Source organism: Tyto alba, unplaced genomic scaffold, assembly GCF_018691265.1.
Source record: "Tyto alba isolate M040663 unplaced genomic scaffold, T.alba_DEE_v4.0 Super-Scaffold_20000042, whole genome shotgun sequence".
In the NCBI taxonomy this organism is placed as follows: Eukaryota; Metazoa; Chordata; class Aves; order Strigiformes; family Tytonidae; genus Tyto; species Tyto alba.
The window spans coordinates 5,083,621-5,104,379 of NW_024881293.1; the positions used below are offsets into that span (position 1 = coordinate 5,083,621).

A 20,759-nucleotide genomic window follows, 5' to 3' on the forward strand; every position below is an offset into this window, starting at 1 on the left:
CATGAGGGTGCATTTAAAACCTCCTACTTTGTGCTCCTCAACCGATGTTGCTTTTGTACTTTCATGCGCCTTGTGGTTTTGAATATATTGTGGTAAAGACTCAAAGTGCACATCGCCTCTGGGTTTGTGGTTTCGCTTCGGCGTTTACTGGCTTCTTGATATCTCACTTGTTCCCCAATCCACTTGCGCGTGATCTACCATGTTTTTTCTCGTTCTTTTGTTCCTGTCCGTCTTTTCCTCCTCTCCCCCCTCCCCCTTTCGTAGTAGCCACTCAGATTTATATAGCTTTTAGGCTACACGGGGAGATTGATCAGACAGGGGCTTATGCATTTAGAGGAGCTAATAAATAAGCATCGCAGCTTATTATCCTCCACTGCATTGGAATAACTTCAAACATTCAAATCAAACATTCCATTTGTAACAAATTGGGGAAGGCAAAAGAGGGCACCTTTGTTTTATTAGGGTGCAGATTTCATTTATTTGCTATGGAAGATATTGTCCAGTTCTACGTGTCTGGGGAGGTAATTTCATAGTCTTGGCACCACTGCCCCCCTTGCCTCCCTCCCCCCAAATACCTACCTTTCAAGCCTCCTTTGTCAGTGTTCACCTTTGTTATAGATGCGTTTCGGGTCCTTCATTTTCAAATCTTTTTACGTTCCTCTCTTATTTGTGGGTCACTTTTTCACGTTTGGCACCATTTCCCCCACACGCCCCTAGTAGATATTTTTATTCAGAGCCTCTTACACAAAAGAAGAGGGAACTTATAAATCGTCTGATTCTTTTAAAAACTACTTTTATATGTTACTGCCAAGATCACCATAGGAGCCAGCATCTTCCTCGGTAATTGGATGGCTGCGTTGCAGAAGTCTGTCGTTCACTTTACTGAAATCTTACATGCTTCCGACAAAAATACAATGGATAATTGAACAATCAGGGTTGTGGTGTGGCTTCGTGACAGGAGCTAGCAAGGAAATGAGACCTTGTGCACTGGGACTTATTGGTTAAAAATAACAATACAATTATTAGTAATTATAATTAGCAAGCTTAGCTGTTTATCTGTTTTGTTATAAGCAGTGTTCTTCCTGATTTTGGTGCTCGGGTGCTCCTTATACCCACAGTGGCAGCAGGCAGTAGCTAAAGAATTAGTATCTTAGTATTAGGACAGAGCTGGTGCTGTTTATTACATTCTGATTCTTTTAAGTACAAGGCTGTGAGGACAAGCTTTAATTAGCAATCAGTCAAAGTCCTGGAAAAGGTTAGGTCTTCTTACTTCCTTATTTAAAGAGAAGGCTATGTTACGTGATTTCAACATGGAGTCTTGTAAATTGAAGGTAAATTCTGTCAGTCTTCCTAGAAACTGCTAGGTAGCTGGGTCAGACTGGGCTACACAACTGAAATAAGGAATTCATTATGCTACTTGAATGCCAAATTTGGGTGTTCAGTTCTTACAAAAGTGCCAAAGAATGTGTGTCTGTAACTATTTGGAAAATAGTCTCCTCCTTAAACTGTCCCCCATCTTCTAAACAGTGTGAAGCATCACAAGTTATATTTTAATATCTCTGGCCTTAACCTTTAGAGCTTACAAGTAACAGTCACAGACACAAAATATGCTGCCACTGTTGCCCCAGCCCACTTATAACGAGGGAATTGTAGGGGCTTGCTCAGGTGCTAAAATCTGCTGTCTTTCAGTGGAGACAGTAGTACATTCCCCTGTGATTTCTCATCTCTTAACTTTTTTAACTGTCAGAATTTTCTTACAATAAAAGCCTCAGTGGGAGAAAGAAAACACAGGTTAAAAGAAATCTTAAATTATGAGGCTTTGAAGAATGAAATTTCTAAAGAGCTGGATAGAATTTGCAGTGTTCAGAATAGGCTCTTTTTGGTCTTAAGTGTTCAAGGATTTTGGCTACTGTATCATGCTATGTGAAAATGGGCATTTATTTCTCTGTAACTAAAAGTATGAAATTCTTGAACACATCAGAACACCCTATTTTTCTTGTAAACAACTTGGCAGGTGGAAGAACTCCTGTCACAGGATGAAGTTTTCTTTCTGTTTGATACACAAAAAGTCTCTCACTGAGGATATGTGTCTCAGCCTGGAATTTGATTTTCTCATCACTAGTGTTTCTTATATCCAGATTTGTGCTCTTGGGTATCTCTTCACCACACTGCAGTCAGTGGCAGACTCATCCTGAGAGAAATTCAGGAAGTTTGCAGAGGTTCTCTTATGTCATTTTAGGATCACAAACTGGAATTTGTATCTTAGCTTTTGAACTCAAACCCGGGCATTGCCACCATGAACAGCCTTACTGTTTAGTTATTTACTCAGCCAAGTCACCTACAGAAATACTTGCCCCTCTATATGTATAATTTCCTTGGGGATTCTTGCCACCATTTTCTCTCATTATTCATGGATTTGTTCATTGCTCTGAAGTATGGGAGCTCTTGAAGTGGTTTTATTTGTTTCCTTCTATCATTTGCATAAAGTCACTGTTTGAAGGCAGAAATAGTCTCCAGAATAATTGACATTAATGGTTGAATTCCCAGTGGAACAATGTTTCTGCAGTAGGGAACTTCTACTAGAAATACTATGTTTGAGTCTTGAAAGGATCATACAGTATATTTCAAGTAGTCTGAGTGCTGCTTTTTTGTGCATAGTGTTACAAATTGACTGAAAGGACAAAAAATGTCACAGTGAAAGAGAACAACTTCAGGCTTGCATAATAGTATTAAACTTGAGTAAACGGACGTGTATTTTCAGAACTCTGTGTGATCTGTGTAACAAAGAAAATTTTCTGGGGGGAAAAAAATGGAGAATATGGAAATGTTCTGATGCTTAAGGAAAGAGCTCCAGTGGAAGCTTATTTTGTGCTAACCCGCCCGTCAGTTATTAGCCTTGTGGTCTGATGGTGCTGAACTACAGCCAGTGGGTTGGGGGCTGGTGTGTATCTGTGCTCACCCAGCCGTGTTATTGCCTAGACTGGGCATTTTCGTATTGGTGATTTAATGGAGATCCGCTTTGTGTTAATGGGCAGAGTGGTGTTCCCTACGGTATTGTAAGTTGAGTAAAAATCCTGTTGTTAAGAAAAACAGTATGATGAGAATGAAATTCAGAGGGAGGCTAATATATGATATTTTCCTCTTGGCTTGTTTCTGCCCAGTAAAGTTGAGGAAACATAAGGAATATCTTCAGCGCTGCAGAAGACGCTATACCTTCTGGTGTTGGCATGATTCAGGGAAATACAACTTTAAGAATGTACTGGCATTGCAGCTTTTGGTACAGGTATTTGAGATTCAGACTACATGAGGAAAAAAAGGGTTAATAGTCCAAATTGATGCATGAGAACCATTCCTTTGGAGGAAAGGTGGTATAGTAGGGCATTGTTTATATTCCACAAGTGCTGCTTTTCTATTTTGGTTTGTATTACATATGCTGCTTTATATGTATTTTTATCTCTGCTTTTGGATTCTGTACTTTGACTAGTTTCATCCTGTTCAAAAAACCAACAACAACTGGAACTATGACTTATTTTTTTAGAAAATGCATTTTTACCAGACTGGATGAGCATGAGTTTGAGAAATGAAAAGCAAATAGCTTTTTTTAATCTTGAAGTTTGCAGGTTAAGTGCTGAATTTCTACTACTTGCCTGTATTAAAGATAGATACTTTCAGATGTTGTATGGGAAAGGAAGTATGTTCTTGAAAAGGAATATGTTGTCCAGCTTTTTCTTTCTCCTTGCTCCTTAGTTTTGATGTTTAAGAAGGCTTTTTGTATATTAGCATTTTAACAGCAGTTTGAAATAACAACCAGAAATGAATCTCTTTGTGTACAGAAAAAGGCAATCTTAAGTATAATCAAAAGCTTTCTGTTGTCTCTTGGCAGCAGCATATTGTTTTGCTTCTCTGGGTCACAAATGTGCCAGACCTTTGTTCTCTTTCACTCTTAATGCATCTTTTAAAAATCATTTATGTAAAAACACACTCAAATCCTTTTAGCTTCGTTTGCAGCTCTGAGGAACTGTTGATTACAGGAGACAACAATATACGGATAATATTATATAAATAGAAAGGTAAATGAAGGCAGTCTCCAGTTCGATTTTTAAGGTTTGTGTCCATGGAAGGGGATAATCTTAGACTCACTGTGTGAAACCTGGTTTATGGACATGCGCACTGTGATTGTTTTCTGAAGATCACGAAAGAGCAAATGTCTCGGGGAGGCTTTGTGAGCAGCTGGAGCAGTGCAGGGCTTTGGGTCTGCCTGGCATGCCTGCGTAGGTGCACCCTTGTGTCTGTCAGCAGGTCTGTCACGGGCATTTAAATATAGATGTGGACAAGTTGGCCAACTGAATTTCTTGCTGGTGGAAACGATTAAGTTTAGTAGAATAAGGAAATGTTTGCCTGTGTGTTAAACAGAACTGCCTTCCTGCACTGCTGTGTAGAGGAGAGCTGTGCAGAGTGCTGAGGGGGTTGTGCGTTTCCAGCCTTCTGGAGGTTTGGGACTTGTTGCTCTTCAGAAGGTCTTCTGCAGCTCACTCCTCTGTTGCAGCACTGCCAGGGATGAGTTCTCCAGACCTGGTTTGGAAAAACGAATGCTGCCTCTTCCCACCCTCCCTTTATTGGGAAAGTGAATTGCAAACCGAGCGGTCTTGGAGCAGGAGCGCTCATCTGTCCCTGCCTGTTCATCCTCCCATTGCAATGGGGGACCAACTGCAGCAGTGTTAGGATGGATAGTAATGCTTGTAATAATCCACTCTTTGTTTTTCCAAAGAGTCAAGGTTGTTTATCAAATACCCGTTCTAGAGCTCAGGAAAAGTAAAGTCAGGCTTTCTTTTTTCCTGCTGCTGCTGCTTTAATACCCAACCTTTTTTTGATCTGTGCATCAGCTTCTGATGTGCCACTGCAGGCTGCTCTTAGATCAGGTTTCTTGGCGTGCTGTTGACTTTATCTCGTTTACCGGATCACATTTCTGTTGCCATACGCTGTGTGATCGCAGCCTCCCCACAGCTTTTTAACAATTAGTAATTGAGCAGGAAGTGTGTGTTCATTACAATAGCCTTTTGATTTTGATTTTACAATCCCGCAGTGTTTCGCACAGAGCCGAGGCGGGGGAGGCACTTCTCCCAAACACGTTTTTGACAGAGAAGTCTGTTGTTGCAGCCACTTGGCTATTTGTCAGCACTTCTCAGACATCCCTCTTGCGCAGGTTGCTTGGCAACGCGGGCCGGAGCCATCGCACCGCGGCCAGAGCATTTCCAGGAGCAGGATGGTGGATGATTTATCGGCGGGGCTGCGAGCGTGCTGAACCCGAGAGGCAGGACTGGACCTTTGAACAGGAACCGATGTGAAATGTGAGGGCGAGACAGGGAGGCTGGCTGCCTGGGGATGTGCAGTGAAAGCACCCAGAGCCAATAATCGGGGCACAATTAGAGCAAAGCTAAAGGCTCCTTATTTAGACTTTTTTTTTTTTTCTGTTTTGTTTTCTCTTTCTCATCTAGGTTCTCGTGCAGAAACAGGTACAATACAGGAAGTGTATCAAAGCTTTCCATACTGCTTTGGGTGAACCTGAAATCTCTCTCTTTATAAAAATAGCTCTGTTATAGTTACTGATGGTAAAATAAAGCTGGGGTTAGCACATAAGGTTAGCAGCACCCTGACAGCTCAAAGCCTGGGGTGAAGGAATAGTTGAATTCTCTGCCAGCTTTGGAAATGTCTGAGAGCTGTTGTCACCTTCGCTATCATGTTGCCTTTCATACAGACTTTTGCATTGATCCCTGGCACTAAACAGAGCAGGAAGATAAGAGTTTTATAAACTGGCATTTAGGTAGTAGTTCGTGCTCTGGTCAGATGTAAAACTCTTAATCCCCCCCCCATCACCTTCAGTAAACTAAAGGAAATTTGGCTAATATTTCAGTAAGCACCCCAGTTCAGTTTCTTCCTCTAGCTTGTAAGTCCTTTTTCCCAAATAGTTGTGATGAGGGATTGGCAAGAAGTGGAAGGCATGTTGACAAGAGCATTTTTGCGTACTTGTAAGAAGGCAAAGAGGAGAGAATGGATGATGAATCCACTTTGACCTCTTGAATGGCAGTATAAATACTTTATTGAAAACTCTAAATAAATGTGTTTGTAACTAGTAATCCTGCTCTGCATGCAATCTCATTTAGCCAACTGTGTATGCAAATGTGCTATTAATGTGTTTGCATCCAGTATAAATATACAAATCTAATCTGTTTATATATGTAATTTACACACAGCTGTGCTCATGCTCACTTAATACCAATATTTTCAGCAAGCGAGAGGTATCATGGGAGATCTATTGTTCAAAACAAAAGCCAACAGTGCAGCACCATGGAAGGGGGATCATTATCATTTCAGGATCTTTTGGCATTCCCTTGAGGGAGTCTGCTTAATGACTTTGTGTCTGTGTATATGGCCATGGATGTACAAACACCGACTCTGGTGGGTGTTGGGTGCCTCTCTGCATCTGTATCATGCTTTGGTGTTGAATCCTGTACACTTTGAGGTAGGGTTTAATTTTTCAGTATAATTTTTCAGGAAGACAAAGCAATCCAGTTGGGAGGGAAAGCTAATTGTTTGGCACCTTTTAGCCTTTCAGCTGATGTCAGTTTGTTTATAGAGGATACCTGATCTTACAGGCATATGGTCTAAGGAGATTTTTATCACGTGTAGATGACCAGCAATGCACTCTGAAGAGGTGCTTTGAATGTCTAATGTGAACATAAATGCTTTTTAGTATAGATTGATATCTAATGAATGCCATCAAAATATTTCTGTTTTTCCATATCTTTGAGTAAGAGGACTTGCTGAAAAGTAATTTTCTTTTCAAAATATCCCAAAGGTCAGAGGACAATTCTGTCTTGATACAATAGACTTAATTCATTGAAAAAAATTTACAAGAAAAGTAAACCCACCAGTATTTATTAAAAGAAAGCTGAATTTGGTTTTAGTATGTGTCTTGAGCAATGGTCACAATCTGCTGAGTAAAGAAGCCATACAATTAAGTATATTTCAGAGATAAGGGATGTTTTCAACCAAAAAAAGTATCTATACACACACTCACATACATATGTGATTATTCTCTTCCAGTCTTGCTCTACAAAATTATCACCTGCATGTGTGCCTTCTCTCTTAGACTGGAAGTCTGGAAACATGTTTGTGGCACAATTTAAGAAACATTGACCTGTTTACTTACAGTTGTGAAAAGGGACTGTTAAAAAAAGCAAATGAACAAAACCAAAAAACAAACAAACAAACAAACAAAAAAAACCCAACCAAACAAAATTGATTACTTAAAAATTTGTAGTTTGTAATCAAGAGACAAGAATGGCATTGCAGGGGTGGGCTGCATTTGTTACTGTTCAAGCTTTGCTGTCCTAGCTAGCTGGTGCAGTGTATGGTGCACTGAGTAAAGGATCTTTACTTGATGTTATTCCACAACTTTCTGCAAGCCAAACAGATTATGAAAGACCTTGTGTGTATGGTGTCAGTGGTCATCAAAGCACAGATGTTCCCCTACAACAGAGGTCTCTTGCAACAGAGGTTTGTAGTAAGTGGTTGCAGACATCTTCAGGCAGCTGCCAGACTGTGTGAACAGTTTCTCATACCTTTGCATGGTTGTGTCAGAGAAGAGAATAAGGTCCTTCAAATCATGACCTGTGCTTCAGTGAAGCCTCTTCAGGAGGAGACTCTAAATTGCAAGCTGGTGACAGCCTTACTTCCTACAGGAGTAGATGAAGAAGTGCTGCGGTCAGAGATGGGACGGAGCAGTAAACTTAACCTGAGAGCATCTGAGATGTTGTAGGCTAAAGGCAGTTAACCCTGAGAGAACAGCGGGAACATAGATATTTCTGCAAAGATCTATGACTTCTGCTTGTATGTATGAGATCTGTCATACATCTCTGATACGATGCCAAGGTCTGGAATAATGTGCAGAGACATTTAGGGAAAGCTTATGGTGTCTTCGTATTATACAAGTTTCCCAGCTAGGTGATTTTTGCAAGCTTGCTGTTAACTGACATAACACACAACAGCACAAGTATCTCATGCTAAGGGTAAAATTGCTTGTTACCTCAGAATTAAATTTAAAAAACATTAAGTAGAGTTACGGTAGTGACAGGAAACAGTAAAATGAACTTCAGATGAGATTGAAGCATATCCTGTTCTCCCAGCAACAGGGCATGTTAAAGGAACATAGCAGAGGCCTGAATGTAGATTTTTCTTGATAGCTCCTCTTTCCCAGTGGACTGAATTTTTTTTGTTGTTGTTTTTAAAAAGGGTTTCAGGTAAGCTTCACCAGGTCACCATGCTTGTTCCTCATTCTACATGCTACTGTCATAACCTAGAATATTCTGTTACCTTGGGGCTAATCCTTGTTCATGGCAAGTTGCTCTGACGAGATGAGTTCTTAAGCCAAGAAATTTCTGTGGAACCTCTCTCCCTTCTGCCATCTCCTGTTGCTAGAAAAAACTCTTTCGCCCCTTTTCTTTTGTAGCTTTCTCTCCTCTTTAGCTGGCTATTTGTGCATCTTAAAATTGTGTTTGTGGAAGTCTTTGACTACCGTGTGCTCGCTCTGACCAGCCAGAACACCTATCCGCCTCTCCATCGTGCAGCCTTCTTGGGCTCAGTGCTGGGGAGTGTTTTCCCCAGCTTTTCCCAAGCCACCAGTCCCTGGTCTGGGCTGTTTGAGAAGGCAGGACTGGGAGAAAGCCTGGCAGCCAAGGCTGAAGGGGACAGGGACAGCAAGGGCGTGTGGGCCTGACTGCAGCGTCTCGTCCCGCCGCTGGCCACAGCCCCAGCCTGGGGTGTGGGGGCAGCCGGGCTCGTTTTGGGTAAGAGCATTCGGGGAACAAAGCAGCTTGTGGAAGGAGTTAAATGGGCATGCTGTGCGTCTGCAGTGGTTAGGTGGATTCTGAGAATAGCTTGGATCTGTGTGACAGCTGCATCTTCTTTAACTTGAAGTACTTCTTTTTGCCCTTGATGGAATGAATTACTAAGCAGTGCTTAGTCCTGTCTGTTATTGAGCATATAGGATTTCTTTCAGGTAAAGATACAATAAATACTTTCATCATTTCTGTTATAGCCAGGTATAATTTGGTGGGGAAAAGAAAAAAAAAAAAAAGTGTAACACAAGTTACATTTTTGTAAGATACACCTGACATCTTTAGGTTAAACTGTGTCTTAAAGAAACTAACAGGATACTTCTGTTTCTAGAAGACAATATATATCATTAAATGTTACCAGCAATTGCCTCTATTTGCACTGTACGCACATAAGCGAAACATAATGTTAAAATTCAACCAAGCTTTTAACAAAATGTACTTTCCACTGCAATTCAGCTAGTGTGCATATGCAATGTCTGCATGCTAAAAAATTGTTTGGGGCAATCTATAAATGTGCTGCACATTTAACAGAAGTTTTGCAGCTATAACCAGATTTCATTTTCTTCTCGGAACAACTGCCGTAGTTTTTCATCTTGTGAAATTTAAGAAATAAAGATGGTTTTATGCATTTAGTGTTTATTTGCTGTTAACTATTAACCTACCATATTTACTATAAAACTTAAAAAGGCATATTAAATAGGGAGGATGGTGAAAACTTCCATTGGCATCTGCCTAGAAAACCTTGGGCCTTTCAAAACATGAACTGCACCCATTCCTTTCTTGATAGCAAAATCTTCCATGTTTATGTGCTCATAATTAAGGAAAAGGTTGAGAGAAGAACTTGCTGTTCTTGGACAGGGTCAAAAGTAGAGATGTATTTTTTTTTTAAGATTTAGAAAAAATTCCTTGTTTCCTGGATTAAGAAGGAACAGAAAAGGCTCTGTGTTTGTGTGTTTGTAAATATATTGCATTACAGCATGCTCTTCACTAATTAACCAAGTGGAAGTCATGGGAAGGGAATGAAATAGCACATGGATTTTCTTAGAGAAAATACCTTTAATCTAAGCCTGATTGAAGCATCACCTCAGAAGAGACATATTAGTATCAGTTACAAATTTACAGTTTTATCATTTGTCCTGCCTTTCTGAAGCCTGTGATGTTTCAGTTTGAAATTTTTAAATTAATTAAACAGGTTAATTTGTACTGGATGTTATTCTTGAATGCTTTAAGAAACAGCTTTGGTTTAGATTTCTGCAGTAAAGAAGAAAACTGAACTGCGAACCTCAGTTCCCAGTTCAAACCTGGGGTGCTGAATTTCAGCATGCAGCAGCAAATTTTTCCTGCCAAGCTGTAATCTCTTGATAATAGAAACCCTGACGCATAACCTTAACTACAGCTTTGCAATGGCATTATCATCACATTGATAAACATGCCATCTGAGCTCTGTTAGTCAGAACATAATGGCTTTGTGTATCTTGTCATGATATTTGTTTCTTGGGATAAAATATGGGACTTGCAAGTAACACATATGCAAACATTAACATGTTTGTTCCTTGTTCTTCCTTGGTTATTTATAGCTCCCTGTTTACACATTGTAGCAGGATACTGCAGAATCTTAATACATTTCATTGGGGAAGCTCAAATTATAAAATGATATTAGGAGATCTTGTGTTGTAGCTGGTCAATAGCCTTGGTAACCACTTTGTAAAATATAACTGCATTGCCTATCAACCCTGCCTGACCTAGCAAGCCATGGGATTTCCTAATGCCACTTCACAGAAATAATTATCCATAGCATTTTTTTTTTAATTGTTACAGTTTGTTTTCAGTGAACAGTATGAACAACAATGCTGACAGAATTCTGTCATAAATAATGCTGTAAAGTTAAACATAAGGAAGGGCTAAAATCAAAATGTTTATCTTAAGTTTTAAAAGTACAGAACTTGGATTTTAAAACCATTGTGCTCTAGAGCCACTTCCCCTTTTTATCAAAACTTCTTTCTTGTGCATCCATAGGTCTAAGCCCCATTGTTCCACCAGCCCTGTATTGTAAGAATGTTTTAATTCAGCAGCTGTCATTTTCAGATGCCTTCTGTGAGTAGTGCAACATCTCCTGCACCATTAAAATGCAGACAGAAAATTTGTTGCATGTCATTTGTGCAGAGGAGAGAAAATTTAAACTGTTTTATGCAGCCTGTTTTATGAGGCACTGAAGAGCAACAGGTCACTTCTGATTTGGTGTGCAACTGTTTAGATCTTTTATATTTAAAAACATTTAGAGGTCTCTGTTGTGCTTGACTTGGAGAAAAGAAGTAGCTGTTCTTGCTGCAGGCGACGGGAGAACTGAACATGATGGAATTAATGGAAGACTAGGATAGGAAGGAAAATCTGAAAAAGTAAAATGTTTTAAAGAACCTTGATCATTTTGTTAAGTTTTATAATTTCTTTCTAAGTGTCAGAAACTAATTTTTGTGTGCTTTGTTCTTTGTGTATTAAGAAGTGGCTTTCTTTTGCCTTTCAGTAGAGGCACACACCTATTTTATAGTTGGATGTCTTGCACTGCCTCAATGGCCTAGTGATAATTCTAATTCTGTATGACACCAATAAAGGTGACAGCATAATTGGCCAAAACTTCAGAGTGCCAGAAGGACTGACTTCATTCATATTTGGAAATTCAAAACAGCATTTCAAGCTCCCTCTGTTATTCAGATAGGCTATATGCTAGGCTTGCATTCCCAGTAGGAATTTTTGACATCTCATGAGTTCAAAGGAAAACAGTTTGTCATCGGCTTTTTTTAATACAGGGTTGAATCACAACACAAACCAAATGTAAAATAGTTTGGTTGAAAGGAATCTTAAAAAATAAATAAAATGGACCCCTGAGAATTCAGGTACACCATAGTAAGTCTTTGGCAAAATGAGAAATAGGGATTCAGGGCTTTTCATTTTATGCAGTAGACCAGATTGCTCTCTCATATTTCCCTGTGCTTTTTCATCCATGGTTGGAGTGTTTCAGCTCTGGTTTCTTATTCCCCTACAGCTTTTTATGTCACCTTTTTCTATATATGCTGTTAACTGCTGCTGCAAAAGCATCGTACCTCTGATACAGTCCACGAGGCAGTGATGTCAAAGCCAGGGACCGAGCTGCATCGTTTAGAATCTGTTTTCCCTTCAGATTGCCTGGTTTTAAGTGTTTCTTGATTTAGTAGATTTTCAGTCTTTGTGATAAGCTGCAGACAGGAATTACATTGCTCTCTGAGATCTTGGCAGTGGTATGAGGGTACGGTTGTTGTTGCTGCTGCCATCTTTTCCTGCCCAGAAGAGGAATGCCCATGGCGCCAGGGCAGCGATTGGCCTCCCCCTCAGTGCAATGAAAATTCCTTGTCATTCACATGGTAAGAAGTGAGAAGTATGCGTGTGCATTAGTGGCCACTTACACACTGTAGGCAGTCTTGGTATCTTGCTCTGCAGATACCTGTGACTTCTGCCTGGGAATGAGGGGCTGGTGCCTTGCTACAGCAAAATTTTTCTTGTTTGAGGATCCCAAGCACCCCTGTCGCCGATCTCTTAAACTCCCACATGCTCTGATGGCTAGTTTAAAAGGAGCAGGTGGGTATTAGCAAATCATATATTGGAAGGGACTGTAATCTCAAAGCATATACAACTGGTGGTTAATTCTTGTCTCAGTGCTCCCAGGCATGTTCTGGGCCAACCCCAGCAGTCTTGCTGGTTTTGAGGGTCAGGGTTAGGTAAGGATAGATCCCTGTGGGAGCGTATCTGCAGAATAACATGCGTGAGGTTTCAAAGGGACTGCTCACTCATATTCAGGATTGTGATGGGAGTCTGAGATATACAGAGCACTGCTGTAGTAGTGAACTACCCTTTCTGGGATTCCTTATCCAGTTCACAATACGGAAGCCTCTAATTGCCTGCCTGCCACCTCTAAATAGATGTTTGCAAGAAGGTGTGGTCCAAAATGTGTTAAGCCAGTTTGAGGTATGGATTTTTTTTAGGGAATTATTGTCATTTCCTTTCCCCCAGAATGTTAGGGTCCATATACTCAACATCTCTTACCTTTTTTTTGCTGGCAGAATTTTTGATATTTGCTAGTGTTTATACCTGTATGCTCCTTTATAGCAAAGGAAGAATTCCTTGGGACTGGTCTTCCTAAGAAGAGGTGCTCTGGGTTTAGCCTTCATGTCCTGGTACAGCTTGAGGGGGTGCAATTTTGGAGTCTAGGTGCAGCTTTGGGTTCTAGGTGGGCCTGGTCCCATAGCTGTGGGCTGCGCTGGGTCTTGCCCCGGAAAGAGGAGGAGGGGAGGGAGCGCTGCTTATAGCTGGAGCCTGAGGCGATTGTTGGGGGGAGGGAGGGCGGGGGCAGGAGGGGTGCAAGGGGCAGCTGAAAGGGGCGGGGGGGGGCAGCGGCGGGGTGCGGAACGAAGACACGCACGCCCCCTCCCCCCGCGCTGCAGAGCCCCCGGGGCCCGGCCGGGCGTTAAACCGGCGGCAGATTTCGCGGGGCTTTTCCCGGGGGCGGGAAGGGGGGGGGGAGGAACCCACGCGCCCCCACCCACCCACACCCCGGCGATCCAGGCCGCCTTTTGCGGCGCGCCCCGCGGGTGCCGCGCCGCCCAGCCCCGCCGCGATCACATGCTGGGCGGCCGCGGCCGCCGCCTCCCGCCCGGCGCTCGGCTCGGCTCGGCTCGGCTCGGCTCGGCTCGGCCCCGCCGCGCTCCCCACCTGCGCCCTCACCGCCGCTACCCCCCCGCTCCGCGGCCCCGGTTGCAGGGCGAGAGGAGGAGGAGGAGGAGGAGGAGGAGGAGGAAGTGTCTCGGCGTGGCGAGCGACCGCGGACCGCTGCGAGCCGCGGAGGGGGAGCGGCCGCGGCGGCTCCGCTCCCGTCTGGCGGAGGGCTGGCTTGCTGGGGAAGGCGTTCGCTGGGATTCCGCCGAAAATCCTCGGGAAGGGTGAAGCCGGAGGGGTTGGCGGCTGCAAGGACTCTTTAACCCCTGCGACACCTTCTCCGGAGGGTCACTTTTCTCCCTCTGAAATCAGCGTTGCGTATTTTCCTTCGCCTGCTTCTTCGTAGTTGAAAAATAGACTTCAAAGGAGACGTGCGGCAGAACACTTCGGTCGGTTTGGGAAAGAACTGACTGTGGTACTGACTTTTTTTAAGCCTCAAATATTGGAAGTTTGGCATAGAAGGGAATGTGGTTTGAATTTTTCGGTATCTTTTCAAAGCCTTTTTTCCCCCGTCTGTTTTCAGTTGATGTGTAGGTATACGTTTTCTTCTGTCGACAGACCTTAAGCTCAGAACATTGTTTGGCTGTTGTACCGGTTAACAAGATTTTTTTTTTTCCGCTTCTGCTGACATACTGTTTTTGTTATCTTTTATCACAGAAACGTTTTATTAAGGGGTTGAGGCAGTACGGCAAGAACTTCTTCAGGATCCGAAAGGAGTTGCTTCCGAATAAGGAGACTGTAAGTACATTTGGACTTAATGTAATTTGCTTTTCTCTTGCTGATTCAGTGTTTGATCTTCTGAAACTATTTCCTTTTCACCCTGAACTGAATTCTCTTCAGATAAATGGAGGAGAAATCCACAACCAGGAAAGGTAGTTGTAATTTTTAGTGCAGTTTTTAGGTCTTAGTTTATGAAAGATGTTACATAAAATAGTCGTCATTGCTGGACGGAGTCACTAAGGTTGGATGAAGTGTATTTATGGAGACCAAATCTAATTTTAAATTCTGACATTATGATGGGATAATACATTTATGTCACCCAGTTGGGCTCAAATGGCAGTGGGTAATTAAAGAAAGCCAAAACAAAATCTAATTGAATCTGGAAGACTGAGGTATGTGCCTGCTTCTGTGAATTCGGTTGTTGTGTTTAACTCTTCACGTTCCCGAAATGTGGGCAGCAAGTGTGTAACTTCACTTTTCTGAATTGATCTGTGGCTTATTACTCCAGTGAACTTCATAAAGCTTACATAACTGTCATGCTATCGAAAATCCTGGCAAGTGCTTAGAAGGAAGATGGACAGGGAGGAGTGGCTGACTTCTTCAAAGGAAAGAGGGTTTGGGAAGCCTTGGGAATCTAGTTACTTTTCCATTAGTCCTAATTGCCAAGCTTCTCTAGAAGCTTCGGTTTCTATTCTGCAGGTGTCATTTCACTATGGGGAGGATGGTTTTGGAAAGCAGTTTTCATATTTGTTCTGAATTTAGAAGGGAAATAATGAAAATTGAATTTGACTATTTTCTAGCAGTGTGTTAGTGATCTGGAAAATATTTATTTAAAGTATAATTGGTTGTTTAGACTTCTGTTTGTTTGGAATTTGGATGTTCATTGGGGAAGAGCATTACTGTAAAAATATTTTAAAACCTATCACTTACTGTAGCACATTTCCATTCTCTTCTGAGGTGTTCCTGAGATACCGATGCTGTGCTACCACAATCTTCTGTTGGTAAATAGTAACAACGCATAAGTCAAATAAAAAAAGGAGCATTAAATGATTCCTGGAGTGCCTGAATTGGTGTATATGTTCACAAATTCTATTAAGAAAGGTGGGAAAACAATTACAATCAGATGTAGGTAGACTTTGCTTTAGTATTCTGTTGAATTTTGAGGCATGAAGGCCCCGTGTTGGAAAGATGACAGCTTAGAAGGAATGCCAAAGTTGTATGCTTAGCAGCATCTAACAAACCCAGCACCTAGTCAGTTTAAGCACTCCTTTTTTTTTTTTTTTTATAGTATTTCCTAGCAATATATTTAAAACAAATTGGTGTTTACTTTAGAAATGAATTCTGCTGATGGTAAAGTTACTGAGAGGCAAAAGTTCTTGTCTGAAGTTTGAATCACAGCAACTGTGAAATATGCTTTTAAATATAAAATGTCTCTTTGTGATAGAGAAAAACAGTTTGCAGGAGAAAGGAAAAAAAGAAAAAAAACCAACCAACCAAACAAACAAAACCAAAACATCCTAAAGAACTGAGAGTTGGCGGCAGGTGTCTGACCCTGTTTGTACTACTTCTACATTTGAACCTGCATATCAGGCCTAAGGCTTTTTGTAAAAGTTTTGCAAGTTTGCAAGTGGTGTGAAACTCTGTATAAGTTATCAGTTTTCAGGTGTTTCATTTTTGTTTCATTAGGTCTAAATTTTCAGTGTAGGGAAGATTAAATATTAAGTTTGAACAACTGAGCAGGAGTGTGTTGATGATTTTGAGCAGGCTTTTTTAGCCTCCAGTGGTTACTGATCTACAAATAACCTTTGACCTACAACGGATTGTTTAATCTCTGTTTCCTATTTTTGCCCACAGGTCTCACTTCTGCTTTCTTTTAATTCCCAATCTTTTTTCAGACAAAATTTACAGCAGTTTTGCTATAGTAAGGCATGCAGAGTAAAGGCTGCACTAAATAATATTTGACTATCCAGTTTTGCTTTTCCTCCTTAAAGTGGAATATGAATAATGTAAATTATAAGGCTGTGGAATTAATTTGTCTGTGTTTTTTTCATCACAAAAATAATTCCAGTTACTTTGCCTGCCATATTTCTATTGCAGTGTGAAGTAACCCTCTAGCAATTCCAGAAATGCTAGAAAAAAGGCCTTATTTTCCTGTTTAGCCACCATGTTAACATGAGGTGAAACTCTGAAAATTATTATGTGGACGCAGAAGCACTACGGCAACTCCCAAGTTCTACAAAAGTGACTTGAAAATGAGTCAGGGGATTCTTGAAGTGACTTGCCCTAAATGGAAACCAGGCTATAGGTCAATACATCTTGCACATTTCTAATTTATTAGAGTTTACCTTACCAGTGGCTGAAGCTTGTGGGGAGGGGAGCCAGCGTTTGTGCCTCTCTGCAAAACCTACTTAAAGTTAAATCTCCTTATTATCATGCTTCTTGTATAATACATGCCTTTTTTAGACACATATTTATGCTGCTTTCACTGGGGGAGAACTCTTCCTAATTTCACCATAAGCCCTATGGTTGGAGCATTGTAATAGTGCAAGATAAGTAATACAACAGAAATACAAAATTGTTGTAGAGACTTAAGCCTTTTTTTATATTATATTAAGCTGAGGCTACTGTACAGGAAGTCAGAATATAGAAGTGAATATGACATTGTATTTCATTTATAAAAGGTAGCCATATAAAGTGGCCATGGTGAGAGATGAGAACTAGGCTGTACTGTACTGTTTCCACAAGCATGTTAAGGAGTGTCCTATTTGAGATGTGCCTTTGTAGTTCTTTATTTTTTTCTTCTTCATAGTTAATATACAATATCTTTTAAGAAAACCCTGTGTCTGTCAATGTGTTTTAACTAGTTTAGCATAGTTTTTCAACATTTTTTTAATTATTCCTTCTAAATGAACAAGCAGAAAGAAAAAAATCATTATGAAAGGAAATGTTTACTGTATTTCAGAGCTGTATGTTTGTTTAGGTCTTCACTCTTTCAGTTTATTTCAAAGTTTATGTCTGAGAGGGATTCCCAGTGTGCAGAAGCATGAATAGCTGTAGTATTGCCTTCAAGCTTTTGTAAGGAAGAGACACAGGAACTAAAATCAGCTCTCATCTGAGCATGCCCTCTGCTGAAGTGGGAATGCTGAAACAGATAAGGAAAGCCAGTGGTCTTCAGGCTGGATCAGTAAGTGTTAGCCTGCCGATATTGGGGAGAAAATGTGCCTCCATGTAGATGAGCTTAAATAAAACTTAGGAAACTTCCTTGCGTTTCCATTGAACTCTGTTTTAACTCTGTCTTCTCCACTGTTCCCATGTATCTTTTTTCCTTTTCTCCCGAATAGTTTTCTCTTAGTTAGACTTGAATGTCACAGTTGAAGTGTCCTGCTCATTTGGTTCATGTTTTGCAGCACTTTTGATTTTACCACATGGTAAGCCGTGAAGAAAGTTTTGGAGACACCTATGTGACATGACCAGTTTTCATTAATAACTGTCATTTAAATTGATAAGTTGTGAGAATGCAAGGTATACAGCTGGCAACATGTTTTTTAAAATATCTGACTTGGTTTTAAATGTGATTCTGTCCCGTTTTGGGATAATTTGCTAAAACTTTGTGATAATACAGGATTTGCAAAATATTTAAAATTGTTCTGCTCTGAATTCTTTAGGTGATTACACAGAGCTACTTGAATTTGAGAGTTTTAGAAGCCAGCAGCATTGTGGGAGGCCTGAGATAAGTGTACTTAGATGCCTACAAGGCTGGGGATTGTCTTACCTTCCTCTTGTAAATAGCTTAATTCTGTGTTCCTGACATACAAAAGGTAAATGGAAACATGGAATGAATGTGAGTGTGTGCAGAGCAACAAGGTCCAGTCAGAGCAGGAGGAGGAGGGCACTGGGGCCTGGTGTCAGCCTGCTCGTGGTTAGAGCTGCGGCCTACCTTTGTGCTGGTCACTCAGAAACTCTTCTCTGACCTTCAGCTAGGCTGCACTTCCACTTTGCCTGAACTATTTAAGGCCACGGTCCCAGAAAAAAACAGATCTGTTTTCCTCTGGTTGGAGTTCCTGCAGCCTGCTTTATGTCAGATGTGTTGTCTGGCCAGCGGAACTCAAACATCTTATGCCGGTTAGTTAGCCGCTAGAGAGGGACGGGGATGTATGTGATTGTCCCCTTGGCAGCCTTACATAGGTTTAAGAATAATATGTTATATAGTTGGATAGTTGCGGCATATGCTGCAGTTGAATCGAGGTTTTGGAAACACTGTGTCTTTCATGGGAATAGGCCTAAGTAGTTTTGACCTCTTCTACCTATCCTTAAAACTGGACGCTTCTCTGAATGTTTTGAGGTTCTCGCATGATTCCCACCACGTTCTTCAGGGAAGGTTTATGGTACAGTGATTGTGACCATGGTCTGATTGTCTGCTTGTCTTTTTTCTGGCATGCTGAAGCTCCTTAGTGAGCCTTGTAGAGCTGCTCGCGTAGTGAGAAATCTAAAAAGAGGACAGTGAATCTTTGTGGAGGCATGCAGACTTTGGTCTGGTTTTGAATTTCCCTGTTGAGCACACAGGTAGCTTTGGTGTGTGTGATTTTCAGTTTGGCTGCTTCGCAAGAGCTGACAGTATGCAATCGAAAGGTCTTGCCTCTGGGTGGTTTCTTCTGTATTTAGCTTTAAAATACTGTGTAAACAGAAGTCATGAATATCAACTGTTTTCCTTGGATCAAAATACCTGCAGCATGCTGTATTTATGCGCATGAGAACTAAATATGCATCATTTTCTGCTGTAGGAAAAATCTCCTATCTTCAGATAGCAGTATCTTTTTCTCCAAATGCTGCTGGGACATACATCAGAGACTAAATAAGATGTGCTCTGTTAATAGTAGGAGACAAAATGAGTGCAGTGTGAGCTTTCAGCATAAACTTCTGTTTAAATTTAGATTGGGGTTTAGATAAACAATTTTATTCTTGCCTCATTAATGCTTAATCTTGTGTTACATAATATACAATATTGGCTTCCTGAGTAGCTCTTAAATATAGTGCAAATGTGTAGTAACTGAAAGGTCACTGCAGTTACCATATGTGCAGGCTGGCAAGGTGTTTGTCCTCTCTGAGGACGAACTGTATAATAATCATGTCAACAAACAGCCTTAGTAATATTATGCAAAATTCTCATGAGCATATGAAAGGTAAAGATTCTCCCTCGACATAATTGTTCAAATAGCAGTTTTCCTTTGATCAAAAGAGGGGGATAATTAGGTGAATATATTTTGGTCTGTTAGTATAAAGTGAATAGTTAGCTCTACATTGGCTTTTTAATATTTGCGTTTATTGATATAACTTACTTACAGCAACAGCTGAGTTTGTGTCTGTGGCACGGGCATTATCACTGTTCTCCTTTCCCAAAGGAAGTACATTTTATTAGATGGTATATTCCTCTAATGATAGGATATTAATACATTGCATAGTCAAGGCATATTTTTTCCTGACTTGTCTTTGCTGTAGGAGTGTTCTGAAAGGGACAAGCTATGTAAGCCTTTTCTGTTTGAAAGCTGAACCTTTTTCCTTAATAACTTGTTCTCTAGCCTAGATGCAGCCAGAGCTGAAATTTTCCATTAGAGTTTGAAGCGACTGCCAACATAAACAGCCACTGCTTCTTTTCATTTCATCTCTGCGCACTGCTGCTAGTGCTTCCATTGCATGGATATTACAGTTGGAGGGTTTTGTTCTTGTTAAAACAGGGACTATAGGCTTCATGTTTTAAAAATGATAGCCTCGGACTTTTTTTTCTTTAGTCATAGCAGATATCCTACTGGGCTTCAGTCCATTTTGAAAAATGGGCAGAGGCATCAGTTGCTTTTCCTGTGTAAGTGAAACCATTGATTCATTTGCATAACAAACTCTTCCGTAGGGAACATGTTGCTTTTCTTTTTTTTCTTTTTTTTTTTTTTTTTTTTTAGTGTGGCTATCTTAGCTGATTGAGGGAGAACACTAATATGTTTGGCTTTAAGGTAAAGCAGTGTACTGAGGAGGCATACAGTAATTCAGTTCACGCTTCTCACCAGGAGCAGAATAAGTAAGCCAAAGAATTTAATGAAATGCTGAGCTCATAGGAGCTGAACTCAAATGGAGATATTCCTAAATTTAAGTGGCACTGAGCTGAAAGCTGTTTACAAAAAGTAGATCATCTGTAAGGGATGTTCAGTTTGTGTTCACTGTGATTTGGCTTGTTTTTAAAGTTTAACTGTTAAACCTATTGCAAATGTCATCATTTTATTGGATAATAAACCAGAAGGTTTAGAAAGGTCTTTAAAGCAACATAAAGGTTTAACTCTGGTATATACCATGTCGCCTTCATCTCTAAAACTGATTTCAGGTCTTACAGGTGAGTTGAGCTGCTGACTGTAT

The 20,759-nt window shown here is 40.8% G+C and overlaps 1 protein-coding gene across 5 annotated transcripts in view; it reads left to right on the forward strand.

Moving 5' to 3' along the window:
• Nucleotides 1–20,759, forward strand: part of RERE (arginine-glutamic acid dipeptide repeats) — a 255,060-nt gene that overhangs the window by 185,522 nt on the left and 48,779 nt on the right. For all 5 annotated transcript variants that reach the window (XM_042794277.1, XM_033007501.2, XM_033007502.2 and 2 more), the window contains one exon: nucleotides 14,298–14,378. In XM_042794277.1, the coding sequence (XP_042650211.1) occupies nucleotides 14,298–14,378 (81 nt within the window). The remainder of the gene's footprint in view (nucleotides 1–14,297; nucleotides 14,379–20,759) is intronic.